This window comes from Aptenodytes patagonicus, chromosome 7 (genome assembly GCF_965638725.1).
Source record: "Aptenodytes patagonicus chromosome 7, bAptPat1.pri.cur, whole genome shotgun sequence".
In the NCBI taxonomy this organism is placed as follows: domain Eukaryota; kingdom Metazoa; phylum Chordata; class Aves; order Sphenisciformes; family Spheniscidae; genus Aptenodytes; species Aptenodytes patagonicus.
In genome coordinates this window covers 55,308,186-55,331,202 of record NC_134955.1, presented here as the reverse complement: position 1 = coordinate 55,331,202, position 23,017 = coordinate 55,308,186, and the positions used below count along the sequence as shown (strand labels likewise).

Below are 23,017 nucleotides of genomic sequence, written 5' to 3'. Positions count from 1 at the left end.
TTCCCTTTGAAAATATTGAATAACGTTTGCTGACAATTTTTCCAAGAAGTAGAAAACATTCTTTAAACAAATTCCCTATAAAATTTATAAAGTCTTATGGGAGTGTTGTGGTTCATTAGCTGGTTTTTAATGTAATAGTCACCTGATTCGCATTCACTTACTATACCAGTGTATAACTCCTGCATCTTGCTCCCTGATACATGCCCTAAGTGAGCTTGATTCATGATTCCAGTCCATTTTCTCCCAGCTAAAAATGTCCTTGACTCATTAAAAAAAAAAGTATTGATCTATTCAGATGCTGTTAAAGGAGAAATGTACGTGCAGTCCAGAATGGCTTCCTGTACATTTTTATAAATACCTTTCCTGGCAGATTAAAAGCAAAACCAATGATTTTTCAGTCCAAATTTCGTCAGCTGTAAGGTTAGTGGCATGGTACCATAAATACCTGTGTTAAAACATCTCCAGAGTTCTGCCAGAAATCTGGAAAACCCTTTTTGGGGAAACCTGTGCTTTACCAGAACTACTACTACCATGCCAGCACTTTAAGCCAGCCCGGTGTCAGCAATGTTGGAGGCAGGAGTGAGAATCCTCTCAGGGTACTCTTAGCAAAACAGAATCAGAGCTAAACTACCCACCCTTACTGTACGGCAGCCTTGCGGTCTGTAGGACTTCCTTGCTTGGTAAAATCTCACTATTAAGAAAGAACCCACCTTATCTGCAGTTTTTAAGTTTCACATTTGGGGTTTTTTTTGTTCTCATTTGGTCAACACTTTCAGAGTTTGCTAGCGTCTTAGTTCTCATTTGTAGCATGTGGCTTTGGCGGGTTGGTGGAACTGCATTCAAGAGAGTCGAAGTTTTGACATGTGGGTGATGGCTACTTTTGCTTTTTAGCGCTGTCAGAGCAAGAAGCAAAATGTTTCATAAATGCATCATGTTTTTACCTATGTGCTTTTATGTGCTTTTCTGTTTTTAAAAATATTATATGTACATTTGTTTACATAGCCATAAAATGTGTGTTTGTGTGATTGACAGAGCATTATTTCTTTCATTTCTTCTCTTCCATGGTAGCAGTGGCCGCAAGGATCATGCTGGATTCCTGCTGCAGGAGTTCTAGCCACTTCTGTTTGAGACTTCCCACAACTGTATCTTGGCAATCTCTCTGCTTACTTCAGCCCACGTACCCAGCAACACCATTCATATCTTTCCTTTACACAAACTTCCCACCCGATTCAGGAAGGCTTGCTAACTTTCTAACACCATCAAAGTAATCGCATTCAGTAGTAAAAATCTGAATATTACTTGAGTGCCTTTAGTACCTGTCTGATACATTTAACTGAGGTGCAGGATTCCTGTAGGGGTCTTCCCGTCTATTATTTTGCACAATGAGGAACATCCTGCTGATGTTTAATGAATGTAGAATTTCTAGACAGGTTATTTGGCAATGATATTATTAGACTTTTTAGAAGTGATGGCTGACACAAGGTGTACTTACCTCATGTAGCCCAGCTATGACAAACAATATGAAAAACACCTTTGGACTTGGATGATGGGTCAGCGATGCTCTTAACTGATATTAGATAACTTTTAGGGCTGGAGGATAATACTCAAAACATAAGCATAACCCGTGTGGCTACTAAGCTCAAATCAAGTTGAGGGGAAATGAAGGTTTAGGGCTTGTTTATTCCTGTTAGATAATCGGCATGATGGTCTTTGTCAGTTCAAAAAGGTCACCTCTGAACCAACCCGAATTTTAACAGCTTGACTATGTCAGGAGGCATGCCAGGTTACTGGGGACTCCAACTTCTAGAAAAGTACTGATGATTAACCCATAATGACCTTTTACATTTATGATCATAAGCAAAGATGAGACGGTGCAAATAACGCAAATGGCAAACTCAGAGCAAAACTAGGACTTTCTGCAGACATTCAAAAACATAGTTTGTCAGTAACAAAATGCAAACTTTTTTTTTAACTGATAGCATGCAAGGGGGAAGCCGGTGTGCTCCTTTCTGTATGGTTTATTAGGCAAAGAGCATGCGCCTCTACTTTTCGAAAAGGATCTTTGCTTCTCTTTCTTTTTAATTTTACAGCAGTGTTTCTCAGGCTTTTTCGTACTACATAACCAAACCCCCTCAACGCCTCTCTCTACTGATATGTGCATATTTCTGTACCGTACCTGAGCCACTCCTGCGCAGCAGGGAGCAGGCCATGAGCAAGGGCAGGCACAGTCTGCAGTGAGAAGCCAGGACTCTGCTGGCCAGCTTGGCTGAAATACACAAGGACGATGTTGGGGCATTAGTTTTCTTCCGTCATTTCATGAACTACCCTTTGACACATTCCTCCACCTTCCCGTTCTGGGTCTCCTGCCTCCATCCTGCCCGAAACAGCCGGAGGACAGGGAAAGCACAGCCGTCACCGGCCCGTTTGTGCCCAACGCACAACATGCACCGACGCCACGGGGGGGTACGGCCCGGGGAGCTCCCAGCGGCCTCCAACCCTCCCCCGCCCCAGCCGGGCTCCCCGGACCACGCGAGACACGCTCCCCAGCTGCACCCGGCGCCAGGCGACTCGCCGGCCAGCCGGCGGACTACAACTCCCACCGTGCTTTGCGCGCAAGGCCCGCGGCCCCTTGAGTGCGGGGGCGCGCCGTGCTTGCTGGGGCACGTAGTGCGGCCCGGCGGGTGTCCGGCCGCTCCTTCGCCCGGCCGCCATTGGCCGGGGCCAGTCTCCGCCCGCCGCGGCCCGCGGTCGCCTGGCTCCGCACGGCGCGTGCCGCAATCACAGCGGCGGCGACAGCTCCGCGGGCGGGGCGGTAAGGGCCGGCGGGGGCCGTGCTGGGCGCTCGGGTAGCACCGGGACCGCGTTGTCCAGGGAGGGTTCTATGACAGCCGACGGCTGGCTGGCAGCGGGGAGGAGGCAGGGGTACGCCTGAGTGAGGGGAGCCGTGAGGGGACGCCGGCCCGCTCCGCTCCGCTCCCCGGCGACAGAGGTGCCCGAGGTAAGGACGCGGGGCCCCGCCGGCTCCCCGGGAGTGGCCGAGGGGCGCCGGTTTCCCTCACTGGCTCCGAAGGCTGCCGAGCCTCCGCCGCTCGTCTCGGCGCCCCGTCGTCCCCCGGCTGACGGGGGCTGTTCGGGGCCCGACCGTTAGTCAGCGCTGGGGCGGACGCGGGGCGGCGGGGTCGGTCGATTTGCACAACCGACCCCCCCCGCCCCCACCTTGGGACACTGGGAGAGGGGTCGGTCAGCCCGCCGTTCCGCCCGTGCGTTGTGGGCATTGCTGCAGAGCGCCGAGCTGCGTCGTCGGTGATGCCTTCAATAAAAGGGGTTTGGGCACAATTGTCCCCCCCGTCACGGGGCCTTTCTGGCTCGGGAGCTGTATTTGAGCTCGCCCTTCTGAAAGGGCTTCACCGGGTAGAGGAGTCAAAGCGGCTCGTTCGGAGGGGCATTGCTCAGGGCTGGCACAGGAGAGAAGAGGGAGGTCTGGCGGGAAGCAGTAGCAGCAGCACAGTTTTAGTCCCTGGTAATACATTTTTAACGGGGGAAAACGATGCAGTAAGAATTTATGGGTTTTCTGCAAAGAGCTGATGATGCCCTAAAGGTACTGCACCGTGGCTGGTTATTTATAGCTGGTAGACAACTTTGCCATAACATGAGGGAGGGTCTGCTCGAGTTAGTAGCACCACTAGTTCCTAATTAGGATGGGACAACACTGTGTTGGGTGTCTATATTTGGGGGTTAAACCACAGATTGCAGTGAAGATCTGAAATGCTAAGATAAACCATAGTAAAAGACATGTGGAGTGCAGGAATCTCAGACTTTCTGCATAATCGCTTCTCCAGAATTTCATTCTGTCCACACTCCAAACATTTCCATGTTTGTTGAGCAGAAACGCTTACCCTTGTCTGACTTATTCCTCTACCCTCAAGCCCCCCTGCCCTGAATCATGCAATGTAATAAATTAAAGTTATTCAGGCAGTGTTGCAGTAGCTGTTTTTTCTACCTTCAGAATGTGATTGCAGAGGCTTCGTATATTTGTAGACAGATATGAAAGTAAATAGCAGAAGCAGTTTTACTGAAGCCTTAAGATCTGCCAAATTTGAACCTGGGCTTTTTGAAGTGCGTAGGAAAAAAAAATCCCCTAAACCAGGTATGTTAGATTGTCACCATCCTAGGAAGCGTGAGTGATTCTCCCCCCCGCCGCCGGGTAAATGGTGCCATCTCTCTGCTGCTGAGAGACAATTCTGCAAACAGTAGAATGAACTTTATTTAAAATAACTTTTAAATACCTTTATTTAACGTTTAAAAATGTTTAAAACCATTCTGACTTAACATAATTACAGATTCTTGTTTTTACAGTAAAAGTGACTTACACATCTTCAGTAGCTATACTAAACTATTTTACTACAAGTTCTAATGAAATTAGGCTGATTCATAAAATGGTTACTAGTAGATTTTGTAAAGAATTGTTTTGCAACAGAGACCATAATCTCCTTCAAAATACAGCTTCTCAGAGTTTACAGTGATAAAGACTTTTTCTTTCTACCATACAAGTGCATAAAGAAAATCAGACTAATTCCACAGGGGCTTAATCACGGGTTTAGGTGCCTCAGTTTGCATAGCAGCCGGCACAACATGTAGGCAGAACATTGCTGACAGAGAACTGCAGACATTAGTTTCCTGTGAGGAGGGCTACTGTGAGTCACATATTTTGTGGAAATCAGCATCTAAATATTACAGTGACAGGCAATATACAAGCACTGTGTGGGAAAAGGAATTGTGACTTGATTCTGAAAACTAAAAGGCTAGTGGTCATAAGAAGAGCAGCTGAAAAGAAATAGAGGTTTCCAAGAAAAACTGGAATGATCAGCTGATTAGCTTAAGACTGTTATTTTTCCCCAAGATTACTGTTAATTCACATGAAGGGAAAATGGATATATGGTTTCTGTTTATATAGCTCTTAGAGGCTGTGCTTGAGGTATTTGGAGTTTAAGCTACCGAAGTGTCAACTTCACTCTAAACACTAGTGAAAATACTTTGATCGACTCAAACTCCTTTCTTTAGGGTGGTGTCCTGTTGTTCTAAGATTTTTGATCTTAGTGGACTGTTCTCCCAAAGGAAAGTTGGGAACTCAGGGAACAGGCTGTTGACCAGAAGAATTGTTCTAGTAGCAGCCGGCCACTTCCAGATGCAGTCTTTCTTAAGCATCCGTCTCTTACCAAGTCAGAGATGTGTGCTAGCCATGTAATGGGAAGTGGTCAAGGTATCCCTGTCGGGAAAAACAGGTTTTAAGAGCTGAGTGAATTGTTCTGGCAAGAGCCACCCAGTTCTGGCCATGCTTCTTCCAGGGACTCTGCAAACTGCGCAGCAGCCTACCTGTGTGTGTACATGCTGTGGTTCTGCATGTGTAGATCTGATGCTGAACCCACTATGTCTGTGAGACGTGCCTTTTTCCTGACATGGTGTCCAAAGCAAAGTTAATATTAACTCTTCTACCAGAAAGACTGGGCAGAGCTGATCAAATCATCTCATATTTTTGGGGGTCAGCCAAAGCTCTAAAATGATCTTGTAGTGAATTTTCAGCTCTTCCATGTAGTCTCACTCTGCATGCATTTAGGATCGCGTGTGACAGATCTTTGATTCCTTGCTTTCAGAAAAAGGCTTTTTATGTACCTGTGGTAAGCTGGTCAGCTGAGCTGGTTTCTCTTTGAATATGACCTGAAAACATAGCAAGTGATGGGAACTTTCTCTTCTCAACTGTAGGTCAAGAACTCATTCAACACAACCCAGAACACAATCTTTTAAATTGCTTGCCTGAGCACTCAAAGGCTTTCTTTAAAACAAGCAGAAATATGGGGGGGTTGGTTGTTTTTTTTTGGTTTTGTGGTGGTTTGGTTTTTTTTAAGTAGTTGGAAACAAGACCTATTCCCACCGCACGTGTGTTTAATGTTTAAACCTATTTTAAATGCTGCTCAGAGAACCTTGGGGAGCTGAGCATTTATTAATCATGGCTTATTAATGCATTGTGGTATATCTAGGGTTTTTCCCCTTCTTTCTGGTGTTAATTTGATTTAATTATAGTATAGGAAAAGACAGATAAGTGGGATTATATGTCATTAATTAGTATAAAAGAGTTTTTCTTCTATTCTAAATAACCCATGACAAAACATATGTGGTTTTTTAATGCAATGGAAATTTTTCTTGGTGTTTGGTTTTTGTTTGTTTTTCCTGGGCCTTCTGCTTCATTCACAACTTTGTCTCAGCAGAAGTGAGAAACCTGAGGATCTGGATATCCGCGTACCACATGGGAGACTGTTGAATTCCTCATGGAGGAACTGCCTGAGGGGCTTGATAACTTAAGTCTTTGTTCCTGATCTGGCCCTGGGTTTTTCTGTTGTGGGCCTGTTTGCAGTCAGAATGCAGGGCTGGTATCTCATACACCTGTGTCCCGCACAACACGGCCCTGTGCAGAGGTACTGGCTGGGGTCCTCAGAGCTATAGATCTGTGTTAGTATAGACTGGAGTGTGAGCTCATCAGAAAAGACAGTCCCATCAAACTGTTTCCAGTTCAGGACTTAGCACTCCATAGTGTATTTTTACTGAAGCTACTTTAGTCTCTGTTGCGTGGTATATCAGTAACTGACAGCCGGTGGCAGTGACTGTTTCCATGTGATGGATGCCTGTCTGCCTTGAAATTAGCCATCATGTTATATGGCCCAGTGAACAGCTGGCAGCAGCACAGCTTCTATTGATATGTCCTGGATTTGAATTAATGATTTACATCTCTTAAGAGCTAAGCATCATGTGAAAGGATCTCCAGCCCTTCAGCAATCATTTGAACTATTTATTTTCTCTACTTATATTTACATGAAAGATACAAAATGTTTTTAGTTGGAGAAATGAAAAGTTGGAGAAATGAAAAGTTATGCTTTAATGAACACGGAAGAAAGTTCCTTCTCTTGAAACAGATACTGAGCTCTGAGGGATCTGTTTGCATGAAATTCGTCTCCATATTCCAGTAAGTCAAACTCAGTTGAGATTTCTAGGCAGATTGTCTAAAATACATTGATTTTCTTTTCTTGTCTAATATTTCAGGAGTTAGATATACGTGAAACTGAGTATTGGGAATGAATAGGCTTGTTGGCCCATGGTGTATTGTGGCACTTTACAAAAGTTTTAAACAACTTGGTCTGAATCTTAGCTGTGCTGTAGGCAACAGAATAGGCTGGTTTTGTGGATGTTGTAAACACAGTATATCTTCAATGCAGTCGTTAGTATGTTATTTGTCTTAACCATTTGAAGAAGTGACAAGATAGACAAGGCAGAGTTGCCATACAAAGCCACCTGTCACTGGCGACTACAATGACAAGAATTTACAATTCCAGCTCAACATGAGAGATTATAACTGTCTATCAAACTGCATAAAAATTCTGCTTATTCCTGCATATCCGCTTAACTGCTGAAGTAGCTAATAATTCAACAAACCCTAAATTGTTAAATTACTATGTATTGTTTTCGGTCCCAAATCTCACACTTGCAGGCAGTGACAGGAGTGGCTTATTCCTGAAAGATAAGTTTCCTAGATTCAAATGAGGTTTTGGAAGAAGCAGTGTCATAGCACTTAATTTTTGATTCAGTCTTTTCCTTCCTGTTCTGGAGTTTTTCTGTGTGGTAACAACTCTTCCAATATGAGCTGATATGCTAACATGACTTCCTTTGCTTTGTGCTAGCTCCATTAAAAAAAAAACAAACAAAACTTCAAAAAATATATATATATAAAAATATATAAAATATATATTTTACATATATAATATATTTTTTCATACTACTGCCTGCAAGACTTAATCTTAGTGACCAGTAGATCAAGTCTTGGAAAGGCCCATACTACACGTTACGTTTTTGTAAGTAGGCCAGTGTAAAATCCCACCTCTCAGTGCATGAGGAAGTATGTAATTTTTGTGCGTGTGCCGAGAGCATGCAATTCTTCAAGGGAGTTTGCTTTATGAGGATACATTGGATGCAGCAGACCTGAGACTGTGACCAATATACGTAATCCTCACCCCCAAAAATAAAACCCCAAAAGCAAGCCTTTGACTAGATATGGCCAGATTGTTTGTCTGATAAAGTGCTATAAAAGCAATCAAGGTGCTCAGGAAGATCACTAGTGGGGACGCTACTTCTAGTCCTCTCAAGAAAGCAGAAAGGGTCATTTCTGCATGGGCTCAAACCTCCTCTCTGACTCTGCTTTTCTGAATTTGACGTCCTCAGCCTCAGACCTGATTCTCTCACTGTGCACCTTGTGCAAACACTTAACCGTTGTGCAAAAGAGACGAAAATGCTAGTCTTTCATGTGGTACTGGTTCACATTTGCTCTCCACTAGCATAACAGGTTGCACAAATAGCATGAGGCTTTCACAGTCTGCACTTCCCCCCAGCCCCAGCAGTTAGGGCTGTATCTTGTGCAGAACAGTGGCACGGCCTCCCTCCACCCTCTCTGGCTTTGCGGGCACAGAGAGCTTTTGTGACACTCTGGCCTTCCAACTCCCAAGCAATTCTCCATGTCTATGCATCCTTGTGCCTACATCACCCGGGATTTGACTCAATAATAATGGGCTAAGTGCCAGTGAGTAGAAACCAGTGAACTGACGGTTGGACTCGATGATCTTAGAGGTCTTTTCCAACCTCAGTGATTCTATGATTCTAACTACATAAGCAGAGACCAAGAGAATAGTATTAATCTGGAAAAGTTTCATCTGTGAAATACTTGATAGTGAGGCTTGCTCTGTATTTGAGGCTTATTCATTACCAGCTATTATAGAACAAAACAACCAGAGAGAGCTGAAAGACTTGGTTGTCCTATTCAGAATTGCTTTCAGTCAGATTTGAAAGCTGACAGAAAACTCTTGTAACTAGTAGCAGCTTGGTGCTAAAGGAAGATATGACCAGAAATTGTACTGTGGGTTGAATGGTCTGTAAAACACAAAAAAACCCCACAAGCAAGAAAAGCTTCTAGTTGTGATACTACTGATGTTTGTTTTATTTATGACTGATGTCCTCTGATCTACTTCTCTCAAACTTCTTCATTAGGGATTTTTTTTTTCTCCCATTTGTGGAGTAAATAAAGAAGAGAGATGATGTTGAAAGCAGTTGTGCTGCTGGGCTGTGCTCTGGGCATCAGCACATTCCCCATGGAAGAACCTGAAGATGGAGGCAAGCATTGGGTGGTGATTGTTGCAGGTTCGAACGGCTGGTACAACTATCGACACCAGGTAAGGACCACTGGTCCCACATGCTGATGCTGGCCACACTCCAGAAAACGCCTGCTCTGGGACTCACAGGGAGATGATAGCTGCCTAGACTAGTTCAGCCCTCTGTCAATTGGGCAAGTGCTTCTACTTCTAGACTTCCAGGAGTGTGTGAAGTTTTCAAAACAAGATTCACTCACAGCCTGGTCTTAATTCTTGTCATTCTTACCCCAAGAATTCTCCTCCACTGTTCCTTCTACTATTTGAATTTTTTTTGCTTACAACTTTGCCCAGTCTTTCATCTTTTGGAAAAGTGTCATTAGCAGGAGGAGCAGTATTCTTCCTCTAATCATGCTTCTGCATCCTGGGAGACCGATATCATTTAGGCTAAATATTCTGTTACTAGGCTGGAGGATCTGACCCCAACTTGCAGGTGAACAAGTGATGTCTTGAATTAAACCTCATTTTGAGACACATGCATGTTCCTTTCCATTTGTCTTCCTCTTTTTCCTTAAGTTATGAAAAACTCCCTTTCTTCTCTCCAGTTGAAAAATCTGTGAAGGCTGCAAACGCACAGTATCTTTTTGTGGGGTGGAGGATATGCAGAACGGGGTTCTTTTTAACCTGAATCAGTTTGCTCACTGTGTTTGACAGCATGGCCTCAGAGTTGTGTTGGCACAACAAGGATGCGGAACACCAGGGTGCAGGGATCAGAGTGAATGGCAGAAAGAGGAGAAAAGGGAACAGGAACTCCTGAGTTTTGACGCTGCTGTCAAAGCCAGTGTGTTGTGGAATTGTGGTCTGAGTGTGAGTGTCAGGAGGGACAGGATTACATTCAAGTGACTTAACTCTGATTAAGTTCAAGACTTATAATCAGCAGTCAGGAGACTATGGCACTTTTTCCCTTTGGGGAATTCTTGGGCAATCCCTTAAACAGATTAATCTACACTTAAACGCAGTCTTTGCTGTAAACTTGGAACTACCTCTTGCTTTCCTGGAGAACATTGCCCATTTAATTCTGATTTATGTATACATTTGTATATGTCTAAATGTTAGAAAAATAGTTTACTAGACTATTGTTGGTTAAAGTGAACTCGAACAGAGATTGAAACACTAGTGTACAAAACCAGCATTTTAAAAGTTAAACTGTATTAAATGTACTGGGTACATATATCAAGCTGACTTGCTGAACATTGAAACTTTTAACGTAACTGTAAATGTAAAAATTTATTTTTAATGTAACTGCCTGCAAAATCTATAGAGGCTTCACCTCTCTGTTTGTGTTGATTGAGGAAGAAACAAGCCTTCTGTGTGTTGGGCAGGCTGGGTTTTGTTTGTTTCTCCTTCCCTTCAGCTCACAATCAGTTTTTAACTTTCAGCGCAGTGATGAGCTTAAAACTGAATGAACCAGACTGACAACCTTGTTGTATCTGAAGAAGAACCTGTTATCGGCCAATGCTAGCTCAACACTTTGACAAACTGGTTTTAGGGATTTTTGCCTGCTCCTTGCACTGTAGCTATCTATTGCCTGATAACCATAGTTGAGATATTACAGCCTTAGTATAAACCATTCCTATTTCAAATTAAATCTGAAAAAAGAGATTTTAAAAGTTGAAATCAGAAAATAATTATAAAAATACTAGTGCTGTACTTCAACACTGCCCGCCCTGGGGTGTCTAAATATAATTACTGAGTTGTGCTCTGGTTGTTGCTATTGCCGTATAACCAGTCTCACTGGCTCCGCTCCACTCTAGGTGGAGTTAATACTGCAACATTCATTCTTTAAATAAAATTATATTTTTGAAGCTGTGGCTCATGAGAATTACTTTTCTACAGTTGTCCAAGCATAGAGTTTTTAATCTTTCTGTCAGGAACCTTCAATGGCAAGTATATCTGCCAGGTATAATTGAGTTACGAAGAACACAAGATGCACACTTAACGTATCTGTGTCCAGCAATTAGTCTTTTGAACATGCCAGTTTCACAGAAGCAAATTAACTCTTGAGTGTGGTCATGCTTTGCAGACAGTTACTAAGTAATTGCTTTTCAAGGTTAGAAAAATGAGAATGGGATTTCTTTAAACACCTTCATTTTGAAGGTAACGTTCACTAACAATGCAAAATATCTGCAGTGTCAGATAGTTCTGAATTTCAGTTCTAGAAATTTCTGTATTTTAACCTCTACTGCTTGGTTCAGGTACAGTATTAACATTTGGAAAAAAGAAAATTAGAACACCACTAATAATCCTATCGAAGTCATGAAATCAGCGTCATAAAATAAAAGAGTCTATGTGAAGGATTCTTCAGAATTCTTCTTCTAGTTACCTGTCTTGGGCAAGATACCGTACCTCTAACTTGTTACGGAAATAATCAATTCCCAGAAGATGCAGTGCATCAGCAGCCTGCGCTGTCTTGCCTGGTGGTCTTTTGTGGCCAACCTTAAGGGCCTGGCAGGAGTGAGCACCCATGGTGGCAGGGCATACTGTGAGACAGACTCAGCGGTTAGTTGCAGAAAATCCACTGTGTGTGTTCCATGAAGTGTAATCCAGAGAAGGGTGCCTCGGGTAGCAAAAAAAATTGGGGAAAACTGTTCCCAGCAAAACCGGCTGAACCATAGACATTTAGGAGAGTTATACAGAGGAGGGAAGGTACTATGAAATCTCGGGAGTTATAACAGATTTTTGGAAACATTCTGCAGACTGATCACCATGTCTTTGTGTGTTAGTACTCCCTACCTTCCAGCGGTGGAAGCAAAAGCACTGTAAGTATTTAAATAACTTGCTCAAGTCACTTGCAGTGGAACCAGGAATAGGACTTGGACTTCCAGTTCTGTGCTTCATCCATCTTGAAAATCATTCCATAGTGGACACATGCAGAAACACGTTATTTTTCAGTAGAATTAATACCTGTACTGTCAGAAAGCAAAGCAGTGCTCCAGGATTGCAGATTTGTGTAATTCTTTGCTTTCCAAGGGAGAAACTGCAGAAGAAAATATGTTGTACCCTAATTCACTTTCCTCCTGCCATCACCTTTCTCCTCAGACCTTCGCTGATCTAGCCTGCGTACAAGTGAATTTGTAGATATGAATGTTCTTGTAAGTAGTTACTCAATGTGACTGTTTTTTATTACTGGACTGGTTGCTATTCCCTACGTGCAAGTAAGCACTCATAATATCCCTTTGTAATTTGAGACCTCAGCTGACATGTCTCTGGGTTTCAGTTGCTCAGTTCAGCTGTTCAGGGTACAGTTAATACATGATGTTGCATGTTTGTATTACAATTATATTTTGTGAGCTCCAGTTGTTTTGCATGCTGTCTGCACACAACACAGTCAAAACATACTCTGTTGCCTTCCGCAATAGTTACCTGATGCATTCATCTGACTAAACAACCATAAAAGGAGAAGAAGAATATTACACCTTCAAAAATGTCTCTAATTTCATACATGAAAATTTGTGGGGAAAATAGTCCATCATTGTATGCTGTACAGACCCCTTGAACAGTAAGCTTGTAAAGACTGTGTAGACCCTGTAAACGCCGAGTTTGCACCTGTAACCTCAAGGAATCTGAAACTCCTAAGACTTGTAATTCAGCTGTCAGTGGTCAGGATCCACTATCAGTGGTGCAAACCTCAAGTGTAGACAAGATAAGAAAAAAACCACTGTTTGCACTTATAGATAAGTGAGATTCACACCTTGCAGGCACTTGTTTCCTCTGTGGTGGCTGAACTGGAACTGTTTCCTAATCGGGATGATCTAAACTTCTTACACATTTGTCTCACCAAGTTCCTAGAATAAATTTCAAGTGTTTTGAATAGTATACAGCCCAATGTGATAGGCTTACTGTCATTGCAAAGCTAGCTTGTATATTGCCTTATGCTTTTGGCTTCTCAGTTCTTTGGTGTTTTTACCCATATCTTGGTGTTTTTGATTAGAGCGCTTGGGCTGTGGAAGGAATATTGACGTGCTCATCTCTGCTCCTTAGCAGTTATTCTGACTTCTCTATAGCAGCTTTTTTATTACCAGACTGGCTGCTATTCCCTAAATGCAACTAAGCACTCATAATATATACCAGAAAGAGTACTCCTCCCATTCCCTGGGAAAGTGGCTCAGCTCTCTACTGTGCCAAGAGCTTGATGATATCTCTGGAAAGCTTAGTGACATACGTGAGCAATTACAGCACTAAATGCTACTGGTGGATTTAGGGAACGAGCCAACAAACTAGTTCTCCTTAAGAGAAATAGAATTTTGTATGTACTTCTGCCTCTCCTGGGAGATGATCGTACCAGCTAACTCAAACCTAAAGCTGGCTTCACAAACAGACCAGAAAGAGAGACAGACCAATACTTTCTGGATACTCCCAAAGACAAAGTCAATGGAAAAGCCTGATGTGAAACAGTCTTACTAAAGGTGGAGTACATACTTGAGGAGAAAAATAGCTGAAATAGTCTGGCAAAGTTAAAATGCTGAAAATAAAAACATTTGAATTTGCATACATGGGTCTGTTTTCAGTTGTTGTTTTTAGTCTTACACTTATTGAGCTTTATGCGCCAGGGACTGTATTTATTCAGGGTTTTGGACACTACCAACCAGAGCAGTATCTTATTCCAGGACAGTCCTAAATTCTCCAGTCTTGCAGGTAACAGACATTAAGGATGCCTTGGCTACTTGGCTTCAATTAACATTTCCTCACTGTGCTTACAAAATTGTAACTGAAGCTATGGGGAAACCTTTTCCTAAGTTCTTAATACAGTTATAGTTTTTGGCTGATTCATTGATGTATGTTTAAGCAAAGAATGAAACATGGCTGGCATTTCAGATGTATTCTTCTACCATGCTGTATATTAGAGTTCATTCTTTTTTAGACTGTGGCATTTCAGTGTACTTGTAACAGGAACAGTGCCACTTTGCAACAAAGCTGATAGTTCATTACACATGCTTTTTAGCCATGAATGTAGCAGTCATAAGACCAGAAGTAACCAATTTCACAGAAGTCCAAGCTTTTCCTTTTAGGAACTATTTATGCATGCATGTGTCAGAAAACAACTTCGTTTTTCCAACACCTTCCCCCCCCCTCCCCCCCCAAGCAGTCTACTTGAAAGCTGTGTCACTCAAATGTGTAAACAGCTGTATGGCAGAGGAAAGTTGGGGTGGTTTTTTTTTTTTCCTTTTAGAATTTCCTCCAAATGTACATTTTGGAAAACAAAATGCCCATCCCAGGAAAACAGGGGAATTCTACCTCTGATCCCCATGCTTTCAAAATCTGGGAGTTAATTATTTAAGCAGATTTAAGGATAGATCTTCCATAGAAATTTGCTGATGTAGCAACAGGTTTAGACTGACCTGGGGATGAAAGGTCTGAACCTTGCCATTAGCAGTGTCCACTCTGGAGCTGGCATAGGAGATCGGTTGTGCAGTAGCAGCTGTACAGCTACACCTTCTTCTCTTCTATTCTTTGCAGGGCAGCTGCTACCCATGCCAAATCATGGCCAGAAAAGCGTGATTTGCATTTAGTGATGATTTATCCAGTAAATGTTCGGAGTATTCATTTCACATGCTAAACCAGCAAGAATAATACCAACAAGAGATCTGGAACAATATCAGCTGTCTCTTTTAGGGTGGTTTACAGGTACAGCTATGCCAGAAATATTTCTGGAAGAAACAAGGCTCAAATAGCAGTATTTGAGAGGTAGTTACACATCAACAGGAAATACTCTAGATTCACATACACCTCCCTACTCTAGCAGCAGAGTGTTTCTATTCTGGTTTTATAGAGATTTATTTTTTTTACATGTATGGGAGGGAACAGGAGGAGCATGTGACCAACATCAAAGGTGGCTAGTCAGGTCAGCTAATTCTATGCAAAAAACCCCAACTGTTTACTCAGAACTGTCCTACTTTAGCCGATGGAGTTTTAGCAGCAAAACATGTTTTTGTTGCTCTAGCTTATGTTGGTGATATCATTATGCTACCAGCAGGTACAGTTCCCTTAGCAAAAGCCTTAAAAGGCTGGGACGATCCCCAAACAGGCATAAGTTAAGGTTGAGGGGAATTGATTACATTGATCTGTTTCGCTCCACACTAGGGAATTTAACCCATTCAAATTTGCTACCAATGTCTACTTTACTGTTTACTAAGACAGGACATAGTGAGCAAACAGTCAATGAATCGGAAGGAAGGAGACAGGAGTCCAAAAAAGCTGATAATATACGTTTACAAAGCTTAACTGATTTTGGGTACTTTGGTATTAATTAAAAACACTTCTGAAGTCCCTACCAGCCAGCCACATGTCTGTGGGAGCACAGACACTTGTTGGTGGAATATGTTGATATTATATCACTATAGTATGCCTAAGCATTTCCATGTGTTACCAGCCTATAACCATTTCTGTCAGCATAACAGAAGTGTATTATGTCTTGAGAGTGAAAGGGGATCTATGGTCTATTCATCAATCAGTGTAGAGATGCCCTATTAGTGTTTTCTTCTACTTTTGCTTGGGTTGCTTCTGAAAATCAAATACATGTTTAGTCAAACCGGCACTCTGCTGTTTCATATTATATGTGATGCCTTCATAACTCTGTTTAACCTCTACTTTTTGGCTTGTTGAGGCAGCAGGTGGTATAATGACATACAAGGAAATGGAGAACTATAAACAGTGGAGATTTCCTGGGATAGGTGGAAGAGAATGTAGGCTGACCTGCGTAGTAGGAAATGGAACTGCTTTAGTAAGGACAATTTAACGTTCAGGGTTGGTGAAGAGATTTTGCTGTGGGAGAGTTCATTAGCATTGAATGTGCTTCACCCTTCCCAGAATCATGCACAACTACACTCTCTTTTCAGCTTCAGCCACACTTAGAAGACCAAGGATTATAAAGTGACAGGATTTTATAGTGTCCTTTCAGTTAAAATAGTCAAAATCACTAATACTCCTAAGTCATCATCTGAACTTAGGTAGGTCCACTTAAACCACTTCAGTTCGGTTTACAAACTAGCAAATTAGATTAGTTCAATGGAAGTAAGCTTTAAAGCTTGCTTTTTACCTGTGGTTGGAGTGTGCATTTGTTAGATGAGATTTCTTCTATTAAATCTGCATAGCTTTTCTAGCATGCAGTAGGTTGTAGTTCTAGAGTTTAGGAATGCTTGTTGATATCCCATTAGGTCATTCACAGAGTCTAAAAAGAAAAGACTTATTTGGGCTGGGGTTACTAAGAATTTATCCTTCTGAGAGAGGTTTGCATTTACTGTAATATCACTTTGATGAGTATTGTTATTTCTGCGTCATGGGAAGATGGTTCTGTAAAGAAAATCTGCTTATTCATATCCTGTACAAGTCAGGAAAAGAGCCTGAATAGAAATTCTGCAATTCTGTTTTCCACTGAAATCTGTTTTCTTGCCCTGAAGTTGCTTCAGTATTACTCTACAAGAAATACATAATTAAAAAGGAAATTTTCCTTAAGCAAAATTCTCACCTAGGAAAACAAAATTTAATAAAATCTTTGCAGAGGTGAGATTGGTAAACCATACTTACTTAAGCCAAGGACAGTCGTTGATGCTTAGTCATGCAGGCTTGGTACAGAATTAATTGAAATTGGTGGAAATCCAACTCTTTTCTTCTTCTGCTTGGCACACTTGGGATTTGTCTGTCAGTGCACAAGGTTTTCATTTAGATTTTCTCACAGAATGCAGAACATTGCTGAGAACGTTTTGTTAAATTTTGTTATCTGGTTTGAAGTAACTACTGGTTTCTGTTTAAATAAGAAATCAAAATAGGTAAAAGAGAGAGATTTTAATCATAGTCTCTATTACTAATGCAACTACAGACACTGAGTTTTGGTTTAACCTGTGCATTTCAGCCCTCTAGCAACCCTCAATCTCTTATATTTGAATGAAGTTTCTTTTGAACAATAGCCTGCTCTTAGGCCTGCAAAGCTATTTTTCTTCTGGTCTCAAAGGTAAAATCTCTGTTAAAGCTAGTAATGAAAATCTGCTTAATTTCAGGCAGATGTGTGCCATGCATACCAGATCGTACACCGAAATGGAATTCCAGATGAACAGATCATTGTCATGATGTATGATGACATTGCTGATAATGACGAGTAAGTGATGAACGTGCACTAGTCACAAACTATATGGTTACTACAAACATGCCATAGTCACAATGTGTTTTGAGTTTGTACTAGTTTTGTAAGAAAAGGTTTAAAACCACCTGTGATATGCGTAGAGACGTTTTATCCATCAGCACAATAATTCTCCTTTGAAATGTGCTCATGAGCTTTCTAAGCCTTACTCCACAACTCAGCATCAGTTGTGGCACTGAGGACTTCAGAGCTTCATTGCTGTGAGAGTAAGTGATCTTAACTCCCAGGCGTAACAGTTTACAGCAGATAAATAGCCTAAAACCACAAACATAGGGAAGCTTCGTGTATGACTTGCAGAGCTTTTTTGAAAGGACATTATCAGATTAATTCCCAGAATGTACATTCAACAAAGAAGTGTACATGTCCCATTCTTGGTGACTGTCTAGAGCATATCATTGCTTTCTATATGAAACAGTACAATTATACAGCCTCTAATTCTGAGACAACTTCAGCAGAAATCAGCAGACTTCACATGCACAGCAGCACTGGGAGCAAAGAGGAAAGGGGACTAAAGGCAGGACTGAAAGTAGAGAGATGATAGTATAAGAGACCATCTGCCTACATCTTCAGATTAATCAACATGATCTGAGACGGGATACTTGAAGGTACTCAGGGTAAGGACACCTGAGGCGAGCATATGTAACTGACTTAAGTGAAAAGGCCTTTATATTCTGAGGTCACGTAATGATACATGGTGCGAGTACCCATACTCTCTCTCAGGCCAGCTGGCCAGTCAGGACAGTTTAAATGGTTTCCTTGTTGTTCTGTGGTCATTGTGTGGCACATGGCTAATTCTTCATATTTATGTTCCGTTTAACTTTCAGAAATCCAACAAAAGGCATTGTCATCAATAGACCTAATGGCACAGATGTGTATGCTGGAGTGCCCAAGGACTATACAAAGGAGGTAGGAATGAAACACCATTCCCCAGGGAAGGTTCAGCATTAGCCAACGTTCAGAACAAATCCTTTCAGCCCGTAGCTTACACTCTGAAATGCACACAGTATAAAGCCTCCAGCTTATGCACCTGTGTCATGGTTTAACCTCAGTTGGCAACTGAGCACCACACAGCTGCTTGCTCACTCCCCCCCGCCCCCCCGGTGGGATGGGGGAGAGAATTGGAAGAGTAGAAGTGAGAAAAACTCGTGGGTTGAGATAAAAACAGTTTAATAATTGAAATAAAATAATAATAACAACAATAATAATGTAATAATAGTAATAATAAAAATAATAATAATAATATACAAAGCAAGTGATGCACAGTGCAATTACTCACCACCCACCGACCGATGCCTAGCCAGTCCCCGAGCAGCAGCCCCCCGGCCAGCTTTCCCCAGTTTATGTACTGAGCAGGACATCACATGGTATGGAATGTCGCTTTGGTCAGTTTGGCTGTGCCCCCTCCCAGCTTCTTGTGCACCTCCAGCCTTCTCAGTCGGTAGAGCATGGGAAGCTGAAAAGTCCTTGGCTAGTGTAAGCATTACCTAGCAACAACTAAAACATCGGTGTGTTATCAACATTGTTCTCATGCTAAATCCAAAACACAGCACTGTACCAGGTGCTAGGAAGGAAATTAACTCTATCCCAGCCGAAACCAGGACAACCTGCATGGTTTGGCATGAAGTTTGGTGTTCATAAGATGAATGTAAACAATAGAAAACCTTTACACCATTTCTGTGCTGGCGCACAAAATAAAAGAAGAGAAAGTCTTGCATTCATAAATGTTGTAACTCAATCTGAAGAACAGCTGTGTAAGACTAATTGTTTCATTAAATCAGAACAGTAATCCAATCACTTGGTGATTTCATGATTCAGCATCCAAGTAAGTCATTAGTGGCTAATACATTATATAATGATAGATTGAGAAGGATGGCCAGCTAAACTTGCCATCCGTGAATGGATTCTGACTTTCAGAAGCCATCTTTCTAAATGAAGATTTTGTTAACTGTTTTTATGATCAGGTTTAACTTTAATCCTCTTAAATCCTTAGGATGTTACTCCAAAGAATTTCCTTGCTGTTCTCAGAGGAGATGCGGAAACAATGAAGGGGGTGGGATCAGGAAAAGTATTGAAAAGGTAAGAGAAGTTTAATTTAGAAAATAATTGCATGTGGAGTTGTACATTGGCACTGATCTCAACAAAAGAGGGTAAATTAGAGCAACTTGAGAATCCAGCAAGACTATTGATGGCAATTCCAGGTCATTCAGATTAGAAATACAATGGTTCTGGTTTCTTAAACTATCCAGCACCAAGAAGCAACTGCTGATATTTGACTGGTATGGAGCCCAGTATAGATTAAGGTACAAAAACTCTAGAGGATAGTGTCAACTGTATTAAGGTATTTGTTATTTAGACTATTGTCTTTTGCAAGAATGGCTATTCAAAGAGAGTTTTGTTAAGGTTCAAAGACCTCTAGAAAGGGTTTGCTAAGGCTTGGCTTAATGTACGTGAACAGTTGTATTAGTCACCTGAAGTGGTGAGACTTAGCAGTCAGTGGCAGAGGGACAGAGGTAGCTTAAACAGCTCATCAGCTGAAAGAATTGCATGTCTAATCCCAGCCATGGTTTTTGTGGCAGATGTAAGGTTATTGAGGCTTTGAATGTAATGAAATGGAATTATAATTCATATTTAATGCAAAAAAATCTTTGTGATTGAAAAAGTAGAGTAAATAATTAACCTTGTAATTGATGTATGCTTAAGGTATTTGTAAACTAAGTTACACAAATGATTGTGAGTTTGGCAATATTCTAATATATGAGCAACAAAAAATTGTAGACTGGCTAAGTAGAATGTAAGATCTGTGGGTGTAGTTTATAAAGGCTTATATAATTTAGATAATTAAAAAATAAAAGCAATTTATTTGAGGGCCTAATTAGAAGACCTTTTGGAAAGATACCTGTGTCAGTTATTCATCTTGGTTCTACAGAGTTTGAGATATGAAAGTATGATGCCTGTTTACTAAGGTGTGTTACATTTCTAACTCAGTACTGCTGGTAAAGATTTATATCATGTTATATTTCCCTATGTACAGTATTTCCTGTAAAGCCTTTAAGAATTTAAATTTGACCATTTGGAAGAACTAATCTAGTTAAAGAAAAATTGTGTAAGTGCCTATCTTCATCTGACAGTTTAATTTTAGAGCTGAAGCAATGAAACAGAAGAGAAGAATCCTGCCCTGGCGTTGGGGAGAATAAAGAAAATGAAGGAGCAGGACAGTAGTCGAATAAGCTATTGCTCTCAATTGTTTAAACTTCATCCTCAAAAGCTGATTAGAAAATGATATATGTAAGGCATATAGGCAAAAAGTTAATGAATTGCTGCACAGTTACTAGATTGTTCTCTTCTAGTAGCTGGAATGAGTCAAGAGGTGACTATAAGGCATTTTTTGTTTAAAAAAAAAAAAAAAAGTACTTCAGGGCACACCTCACCTGTGCAAGCTTGATGTTACAAGTCAAATAAGGGAGTGGCTATGCAGAGGGCCAAAGACTCTTAGCTGCTCAGGAAGACAGCTTGAACCCACATACAAAAGTCTTAGTTATTTACATTTCACCTTGGTCGAATTTTTTGCACTTAGGGTCAATAGTGGGAGCCAGAAAAATAACACCCAACCCTTCTTTGTTAACCTTTGTTGTGTGAATTTCCAAGTGGCCTGACTTCTGCTATTGGGTGGGACAAGAACTCAGTTATCCTCTGCCCAAAAGGCTTCTAGATTGTCTTCCATGTTGTTCCCTAACCAGCAGGTTGTCGGCCAGGCAGAAGGCTGGACAATGTCCCCTTGAGCTGCTGCAGTCGTACCTCTTCGCAGTCAGGAAAGAGCAAGAGCAAATATGGATTTCTGGACCACTGATACAGAGGAAGAGAGGAGGGCTTGGAGACTCCTTCCAACCTGTTCACATTATTTTATATTTAATTGTCCCTGAATACAGTTTAAAAGTAAAATCCCTTTGCAGATCTGGCTGTTAGGGCAAGACTTTAATATCACCCAAACATGATCTCTTTGGTTTAGAGTGCAATAAAAATCTCTGGCAAACAGTTTACTACACAGATGTTAGGGAATCGAAGCCTGTGAGCATGCAGTGCTCAGCTGACTGCAGAGCCGCTTAGTGCAAATGCCAGTCTAGCCTAACGGGTGAGTTTGTATACGGATCAGTTCTTCATGGAGACATAGGCTGACTCTGATTTGGCAAAATATGGCCATACAGATCACAACAAGGTAGTACATAAACATACCTAAGAATCTTACCAAAGAAGTTCTTATGGTTTATCCCTGTGTTATTGGTGCCTCAGTATAACTTAGTGATAAAAGTATTCCTTTTTTACCAGACTGCTACAAGTGCCAACAGTATAACAGATTCTTCAGATAGGCATTAAAAAATAATTGCGCTCCCGCCATACCCTGTGTACCAGCCCCTGCCTAACCAGCAGTTTACAGTTTGAAATGTGAAGTGTAATTGCCAAATTCCCCATGCTTGAGGGACTAGCCTATGTCCCTGTTTTCATTCCTCTTGCAGACACTCATCTCCTTTCATAAGCACCCAAAGTAGTATGGAGGAAAAAAATACTATCGAGAGGAGGAGGTGCTTCAGCTGTATTATTTTTAAATATTGACATGTCTTGGCATTGAGAAGCAGATGATGTTTGTTGTAGTGAAGATTAGGTTGGAGTTGTTAGAAAGAATTTGTTTGCAATTTTTTCATTACAGTGGTCCCAAGGATCATGTGTTTGTTTATTTCACTGACCATGGAGCTCCAGGACTTCTGGCTTTTCCTGATGACGATGTAAGCATTTTGGGGGGGATTACTTTGTCATAAAACCCCATCCTTTTAGTGACATATTAAAGTAATAAGTAGTAAATGTAAAACAGAAAAATGTTTGATGCACTGCCACATTGAGGGGGGAGGCAGAAAAGGAGAAGTAATCTCCTCATCACCCCAGTTTGGATTTTTCTCCCATTTGAAGCTGAAGCATTCAAGTTGAAATTGTTATGTCATTTAATATTTCATTGGACTTTGGTGGTCCAAGCAAGTCTGGACCAAGTTTCACACAGGTATGACTTGGCTTTCTGGTGCACTATACATATAGTCTGGGACGATTACTCATCTTTTCTGGAGTGGTGAATACTAGAACGTGGTATTTCAGAAGGGCAAAGCTCTGGATATACTTAAGGGGAAACAGTAAACATTCACAACAGTTAGTATTTATTCCTATTAAGTGAATTCTGTGTCTATTGAACATAAGTGGTTTTCATACAAGCCTTCTTATTTTACAGCTTCACGTGAAGGACTTGAATAAGACTATTTGGTACATGTATCGTCACAAAAAATACCAGAAGGTAAACAAGCATATCGGAAGTTGTGAAATTAAAAGAGCAGCTGGCATGGAAGAGAGAGATTTGCCTTCATTTTGAGAGTTGTTTAAAGCAGGAGGAAGCTGTTGCCGTGCAATGAAATTTGGATTAGGATTTTGCACTTACAAGCATTGATTCTCTCCAGATTTTCTCTTTCCATTTTTAGTTTACTATACATTTGCAGTCAATGTTGAGATGTAGTGTACCGCCTTTTGATAATGGTATATATTCTGACCAACGGTGGAGAAACAACATCCGTAACTACCGCACCCTCATAATATGTATCTGACTTGT

At 41.4% G+C, this 23,017-nt stretch overlaps 1 protein-coding gene across 3 annotated transcripts in view; it reads left to right on the top strand.

Moving 5' to 3' along the window:
• The first annotated feature begins 2,739 nt into the window (after positions 1–2,739).
• The window catches only part of LGMN (legumain), a 28,526-nt gene continuing 8,248 nt past the window's right edge, over positions 2,740–23,017 (top strand). Inside the window, exons 1-7 of one of the 3 annotated variants that reach the window (XM_076345323.1) lie at positions 2,740–2,812; positions 9,085–9,266; positions 17,237–17,334; positions 18,201–18,282; positions 19,367–19,452; positions 22,079–22,154; positions 22,646–22,708. In XM_076345323.1, the coding sequence (XP_076201438.1) occupies positions 9,129–9,266; positions 17,237–17,334; positions 18,201–18,282; positions 19,367–19,452; positions 22,079–22,154; positions 22,646–22,708 (543 nt within the window). In that variant the 5' untranslated portion in view covers positions 2,740–2,812; positions 9,085–9,128. Of the gene's footprint in view, positions 2,813–2,838; positions 2,999–6,939; positions 7,016–9,084; positions 9,267–17,236; positions 17,335–18,200; positions 18,283–19,366; positions 19,453–22,078; positions 22,155–22,645; positions 22,709–23,017 lie in introns of those variants that run through there. The other 2 variants (XM_076345322.1, XM_076345324.1) reach the window with 2 other exon arrangements.